Raw genomic sequence first — 7719 nt, 5'->3', positions numbered from 1 at the left:
AATTTGTCGAATGCACGCCATGAAATCAATATAGTTGCTTTCTTTCAGTGTAAAGACTTTTTCTAGGTGCATCTGTTGATTCTTGAAAATGCTTTCGTATCTCGCTTTGGCTTCTTTACAGTGGAATTTGTTTTGTGATTCTTCAATTTGGATAGAGGCACGAGTTCTCTTACAATGCATGAGTAACCTGAACATTAGATGGAACCAAATATTTTCTCAAAAATTTAATTAGTATAAAATATTAATAACTCAATAAATTGAAAAATTAAATGATTAAAATTTTAAGAGAGAAATTTTTCTTACCACTTTTGTATAAAAATTAAGAACTTAAAGAAAAATAAATATAAATCAAAAGAGGTTAATTTAGGGATGATTGGAGGGTTATCGGCTAAGTGTGGGGTGTTGGTGCGAGTAGCAAGGTTGGTGTGCTGCACGAATGCTAGGAAGCTGCTGGGCGTGTGGGCAGATATGCAAGGAAGCAGCAGGGCCTGGCGTGAGCAGTTGTGTGGGTAGCAGGTAGCAACATTGAGTGAACAGCAGCGTTGGCGCGCGTGAGCTGGAGCTGGGAGCGGCACGATGCATGCGAAGTAGGACGTGCAAGGTAGCCGCAGCACGCGATAGAGGTAGGTGCATGCGGGGTGAGTTGCTGGCTGAATAGGGCTATTGGGTGGTGCTATTGCTGGTGGTTTTTGGATGCTGGGATTGATAGTGGAATGGGTGAATGAAGGTTGGTTTGATAAGTGATGAATGATGGAGAAGGTTTGTGGAATTTATAGGGAAAAGGGTAGGAGTTTAATTAGAATTCTTAGAACAATTTAATAGTTAAAATATTCTAAGTTCTGATTCTACATAAAGTTAACAACAATTAATAATTAATATAATGCATATTAAATTATTATTTTCTATTAATTTATTAAAATAAAAACTTATTAAATAAAATTTGATCAAATTTAAACTAATCCTAGTTCTATGCAAAGTTGATAATAATTAATATATATTATAATAAATATAATTATATACTAGTTATATCATCTTATTTATTAAATTAAATTAAAAATATTTATTCTAGATGCCTTTTGAAAATATTTACAAAAAGAGATTTAATTTTTAATATTTACAAAAAGAGCAACCAAATTTTGAAAATAGTTCAATTAAGTACCTAGACTTAAAGAAAATTTGAAATTGAGTTGCAATTTAAAACTTGGATCAAAATTGACCCTTTTTTATTTTAAAAACTAAAAATTTATTTGCTATTTAGGGAATAATTTCTCGGAAGATTATGTTAAAATCAATTCCTAGGAAAGATTGGAGGGGTCACAAGCAGTCCTGCTTAAGTTCTAATCTCCTAGACATAATTTATTTAAACATACTAATCCCAAAAACATACCCTAAATCATTTACTTAAAAAAAACAAGAAAAATTAAATATATGATTAAATGAACGATATTTGATCCAGTTCAATTTTATCCCCCCGGTAATGTTTTGAGCGCTGAGTATTGACTCGAAAATTACCTCCCTTACTTTGAAGTTCGACAACTCCGTATGGATACACTTGGTGAATTGTAAATGGACCGGACCAACGCGATTTTAACTCACCTGGAAAGAACCTTAATCTGGAATTAAATAACAAGACTTGTTTACCTATTTTAAATTCCCAAACTCGAATGTGCTTGTCATGCCATCTCTTAAGTCTTTCCTCGAGTAATTTGGCATTCTCGTATTAGAACATTTGGAACTCTTCTAACTCGTTGAGTTGGAGCATCCATTTCTCTTTAGAAAGCTTAAGATCCAAGTTGAGTTGTTGGAGAACCTAGTAAGCTTTGTGCTCTAACTCCAAAGGCAGATGACAGACTTTCCCGAAGACCAACCTATAGGGTGACATCCCTAAAGGTGTCTTGTATGCTGTCCTGTAGGCCCATAATGCATCGTCTAGTCTTTTGGACCAATCTCGTCGGTTTGGATAAACTATCTTTTCAAGTATGCCTTTAATCTCTTTGTTTGCCTGTTCAACTTGCAAATTCGTCTGCAGATGGTAAGCTGTGGCAACCTTGTACTTTACTCCATGTTTGTCGAGTAACCATTTCAACCTTTTGTTTACAAAATGGGACCCTTCATCAATGATGATAGCTCTCGGGTTCCAAACCTTTATGAACACATGCTTCTGCAAAAACTTTATCACAACCTTAGCATCGTTCGTCAGATATGCCTCGGCCTCAACCCACTTAAACACGTAGCCTACTGCTACTAATATGTACTTGTAACCAAAAAATAGAGGGAAAGGATCGAGAAAGTCAATACCCCAAACATCGAATAATTCTACATCAATGATGTTTGTTCGAGGCATCTCATTTCTGTTGATGACATTTCCAACCTTTTGACATCGATCACCGCTCTTTACGTGAAAGCATATGCATATTTGAATAGTGTTTGCCAAAAGAATCTGGCTTGCAATACCTTGGCCGCAGTACGTGTACCTCCGAAATGTCCCCCACTCGGAGCTGAGTGACAATGATATAGAATCTTTTGTACTTCATCTTCTACCATGCATCTCCTAATCATTTGATCTGCACACTTTTTAAACAAGTATGGTTCTTCGCAGAAATAGTACTTCACATCGTGAAGAAAATTTTTCTTTTAATGATACATCTTATCAATCTGCATCAAACCACAAGCTAAATAGTTAGCAATATTAGCAAACCAATGGGTATTATGGACATGATTTACCTTTAGTATGTGTTCATCTGGGAATGTCTCCTGAATAGGTGTAAGTAAAGAATTCCCTTATTGCGGTTCTAATCTAGACAAGTGGTCTGCTACTTGGTTTTCTACACCTCTTTTCGATCTTGAATATCTAGATTGAACTCTTGAAGTAGAAGTGCCCATCAGATCAATCTCGGCTTAACGTCTTTTTTGGCAAGTAAATACTTAGAGTATGTTTGGTTGGGTGTATTGGCATAGCCAATACACCCCTAATCGGTGGGCCCACTTAATCCCATGTTTGGTTGGGTGTATTGCCCTAATACGGGCCTATTACGTTACGTACGCAATCCTCATTTTCTCTGCTTCAACGCTGATTTCCAATCTCTTCCAAAAGAAAGGATTAGCTAATCGGTGTCTGTTTTACCCTTCCCAGCAGAAATCGTTCTCCCCACCCTCTCCCTCTCCCTCTCCCTCCCAACATCAACAGAAGTTGCCACCGAACCAAACCTCCACCCGCTCAGATCTTTCGCCGACTTTCATCTTGGCATCTTTCACCAACATCAACAGAAGCGGCAAGTGCTTCTTCTCTTTTTTTACTTAATTTGGATTTTTAATTTTCTTCCTCATGATTGTTTTGTTGACAAAAAACAGATTTGTGTTCTTCAACTATGGTGGGTTTTGTCTGTTGAAATTAGGGTTTTTTTGGGGATAAATTATCAATTCTCCTGCATTATCATTCTATCTTGTATCCTTCAGTTGTCTGTTGAAATAAGTCTAGTTTGGAGTAGAAAGTTAAAAATGCGTGGATTAGGCTTCTGTTTTTTTTTCCCTTTATTTCGCCATTCAAACTTCATGTGTGGTGAAGCCGTTATATAATGATAAAGTATGATTGAGTTTATAATGTCGTAATTACATGGTGGATTTTAATTTCTAAGCAAGAAGTTCTGTGGCTGAACTTTCTGTTTTGTCGTGGCCAAGCAGGAGTTTTAATTGTGAAATGGTCTCTGAGGATACTGTCCATGCATTAAAAATGAACAGCTGATTAATAATCTTGACAACTGCGGAGAACTTCTGATCTATTGCATTCTCATTTTTTGGAGTTTCTGTTTCATTAGATCAATTCATTTTATACAACTTTTCTTGCTTTTGTTTGAATATTTGTTTTATGCTGTTTCTCTTTTCTTGGATTTTAATTTTGATCTAAAGTCACTTGATTTTTGGATTTTAGTTTTGATCTGAAGTTACTTAAAAAGTAGCATCTATAATCTTCAAGATGTTCGATTTTCAGTATTTCTGGGTCTTATTATGGCTTGTTTGTCGAGAAATTCTAATGTGTGGTTTTGGATATAGGTTTAGTTGAGGCAAAAGTACCATGTAACCTTTTACTTGAATGTTTTACATGTGGAGTAGTGTATAATCTATCATATGTTTTACACACTGCTGGGAGGTACTTAGTTAAGCGTTTTAGAAAGGCTCAGTGCCCCATTGTTGAGAGGCTTACAAACTCATTGATGATGCATGGCCGAAACAATGGAAAGAAACTTATGGCAGTCAGGATTGTGAAGCATGCTATGGAAATTATTTATCTCCTGACTGATCAGAACCCAATTCAAGTCATTGTTGATGCCATTATCAACAGGTGGCCTATATGACCTTTAAGAATTTCCTTTTTCAAATGTATCACTAGCTGACTTTAATCTTTAAAGTAGCAGATGATGTTAATTAAAACATCTTCCAATTCTGGGTTATCTTTGTTGGATCAATCTTTGATAATCCTTGTTGATTTTTGATTGATATAACAGTGGACCTCGTGAAGATGCTACTCGTATTGGTTCTGCTGGTGTTGTGAGGCGTCAGGCTGTTGATATTTCTCCTCTTCGTCGAGTGAATCAAGCCATCTATCTCCTCACCACTGGTAATCGTGAGTCTGCATTCAGAAACATTAAAACTATCGCTGAATGTTTAGCTGATGAGCTTATTAACGCAGCAAAGGGATCATCTAACAGGTAAATAACAGCCTTTGAAGTCCCGTGTTTGAACCTTATTTTGCTTTGAAACTAGGAACTGTCCTTGCAATCCCATTTATTTACCACAGCTTGCTTCATCATTCTTGTGTTGTTTGTGCAGCTATGCCATCAAGAAGAAGGACGAAATCGAGAGAGTTGCCAAGGCCAATCGTTGAGGAATTGGTAGGACTTTGCATAAACCATGGCAGTGGACACTTCTGTTTTTTATTCAGTACTTTATAAGTTACCTATTTTGTGTTCCGAACATAATATGAATGTTCCGTTATTTAAGTTGAGATGTTATTGAAGAAAGCATATCCTGTTTTGGTTATATATGTTGTACTTATTTTGCCATGGTTTGAAGCTGTTGAGTTCATCTTTGCTGCAAACAAAGAGATGAGAGTGCTTGATGTGGTTGTTTTGACCACATTAAATCGCCCTGCCTGTTGCTGATAATTAGTACTTAAAAAAGAGACAATTAAAGGAAGAAATCAAATTGAGTTTTTCCAATTATTGAGCAGATGAAATTATACAAGTCTTTCAAAAATATTGTTTTGAATTTCTAACCCAGCCAATAGAAGCAAAGAAAAAAATATTAATTGGACCAATTGTACAAACTTCTATTTGAAGTTAAATACAAAGGCCGTAACACTATTGAAATCAAGCCTTTCAACCTGCATTAACAATGGAAGAGACTGCAGTTCATCAACGTCAAATTTTATATGTTTTATGAACATGATTCTCTCTATCTACAGATAAAGAAATTTTTTTTGGAACTTTATACTACAAAAGTCGATTTAATAATCCCCGTTCTAATACTGCTTATGTTGTTTGGCTTGTTTCAGTTGGAAATATAATTTATTAGTTATAATTATTTTAAATTTTATTAAATCATATATTTTAATTAAAATATATTTAATATTAATTATTTCAAATTTTCTTTTATAGTATCATATATTATGATTTGAGTAAATTCATATAAGAATATTAATTATTAAGAATTTTATTAAATTATATATTTTAATTATAATATATTTAATAATAATTATGTTACTTTATATTTTACAGTATCATATATTATGATTTGAGTAAATTCATATAAGAATATTAATTATTAAGAATTTTATTAAATTATATATTTTAATTATAATATATTTAATAATAATTATGTTTAAATATGATTAAATTATTTATTATTGATATTAATAATCTTATTAAAATTTAAATAACAATAACAATAATAATTTACCAAAACAAATTTCTGCTAATTATAAGAATTTTATTAAATTATATATTATTAATTAAAATATATTTAATAATAATTATGTTTAAATATGATTAAAATATTTATTACTGATAATAATAATCTTATTAAAATTTAAATAACAATAACAATAATCATTTACCAAAACAATTTTATGCTAAGGGTATTCTAGTCATTTTAGTTTTTTCCATTATGCTATTACACCTCTATTCCATTCAACCAAACACAAGATTACTATTACGCCTCTATTCCATTACATTCAACCAAACAGTGGATTAGCTATTACACCTCTAATCCAATACACCTCTAATCCCAATACACCTCTAATCCAATACAGCGAACCAAACGCACCCTTAATTGTTGAATGATCCGTATAGACAGTCACTTTGGTACTTACAAGATAAGATCGAAACTTGTCAAAAGCAAACACAATAGCAAGTAACTCTTTCTCTGTTACCGTATAATTCAATTGAGCTCCCGTTAAAGTCTGACTTGCGTAGTAGATGAGATGAAAAACTTTGTTCCTTCGCTGGCCTATAACAGCTCTTATTGCGAAGTCACTTACTTCACACATCAGTTCAAATGGAAAATCCCAGTCCGGTGTGACGATGATGGGTGCTGAAAGTAACCAACCCTTTAAATATTTGAAAGCTCTTAAGCACTCCTCATCAAATTTGAACGTTGTTTCCTTCTCCAATAATTTGCATAAAGGTTTAGCAATTTTGGAGAAGTCCTAGAAAAATATCCAGTAGAACCTAGCACGACCCAAAAAGCTCATAACATTTTTTTACAGATGTTGGAGGTGGGAGTTTCTTAATAACATCTACCTTTTTTTTATCTACCTCGATTCCATGTCTCATTATCCGATGCCCAAGAACAATACCCTCTCATACCATGAAATGACACTTTTCCCAGTTGAGTACAAGGTTTGTTTCTTCGCATCGCCTTAGTACCTTGGCAAGATTGACTATGCAATCATCATAAGTGTCTCTAAACACTAAAAATCATACATAAACAGTTCCAAGTATTTCTTAACCATGTCAGTAAAAATAAACACCATACATCTTTGAAATGTAGCAAGTGCATTACATAAACTAAATGGCATGGGTCTAAATGCAAATGTACCGTACGAGCATTTGAACGTTGTTTTGTGTTAATCTTTTGGCACTACTGTGTTCTAATTATACCCCGAGTATCCATTGAAAAATAGTAATAATCTCGCCCCTCGAGTCTATCCAGCATCTGGTCCAAGAACGATAAAGGAAAATGATCATTCCTTATCGCCTTGTTCAGCTTTCGGTAATTGCTGCAAATTCTCCATCCCATAACCCTTCTGGATGATATTAGTTCATTCTTTTCATTCTCTACGACCATGATGGGGTTCAGTCTTTATTGTCCATCAATCGTCCCTTTCTATCCATCTTCCAGGATGATCTTGTGCATGTATACAGATGGACTAATGCCACTAATATCGGCTATGGTCCATCCGATAGCCTTCTCGAATTGTTTCAATACTTGGATGAGTTTCTCTTATTGCTCTACGGTTAATTTTGCTAAAACAATCATAGGCAAAGTAGAAGCGTTACCTAAATAAACATATTTTAATTGTGAGGGAAGTACTTTCAGTTCTAATTTAGGTGGTTCCTCGATTGACGCTTTTGGCTAGGCATAATCCCATTTCTCTAGCTTTAAAGATTCAAAGTGAGATTGTTGATTAAATCCCCTTTAATTAGCTTCTAGTAAAGCTAA

At 34.1% G+C, this 7719-nt stretch overlaps 1 protein-coding gene across 1 annotated transcript; it reads left to right on the top strand.

Annotated features, from left to right (window-relative positions):
- Window positions 1-369: 369 nt before the first annotated feature.
- LOC107949919 (40S ribosomal protein S5) lies at window positions 370-5037 on the top strand. The gene is made up of 5 exons (XM_041101942.1): window positions 370-505; window positions 659-727; window positions 4051-4339; window positions 4503-4706; window positions 4828-5037. The coding sequence occupies exons 1-5, from the start codon at window positions 370-372 to the stop codon at window positions 4880-4882; spliced, it is 753 nt and encodes a 250-aa protein (XP_040957876.1). The 3' UTR covers window positions 4883-5037.
- The last annotated feature ends 2682 nt before the right edge of the window (window positions 5038-7719 follow it).

Source organism: Gossypium hirsutum, chromosome D10, assembly GCF_007990345.1.
Source record: "Gossypium hirsutum isolate 1008001.06 chromosome D10, Gossypium_hirsutum_v2.1, whole genome shotgun sequence".
Classification (NCBI taxonomy): domain Eukaryota; kingdom Viridiplantae; phylum Streptophyta; class Magnoliopsida; order Malvales; family Malvaceae; genus Gossypium; species Gossypium hirsutum.
The sequence above is the reverse complement of the archived record's forward strand: the minus strand, read 5'-3'. Positions and strand labels throughout refer to the sequence as shown.

Coding starts and splice junctions, on each gene's coding strand:
- LOC107949919 (XM_041101942.1), top strand. CDS start 370: ATGATTGGAGGGTTATCGGCTAAGTGTGGGGTGTTGGTGCGAGTAGCA. Junction 506..658: donor GGCCTGGCGTGAGCAGTTGT/GTGGGTAGCAGG, acceptor CTGGCTGAATAG/GGCTATTGGGTGGTGCTATT. Junction 4,340..4,502: donor GTTGATGCCATTATCAACAG/GTGGCCTATATG, acceptor TTGATATAACAG/TGGACCTCGTGAAGATGCTA.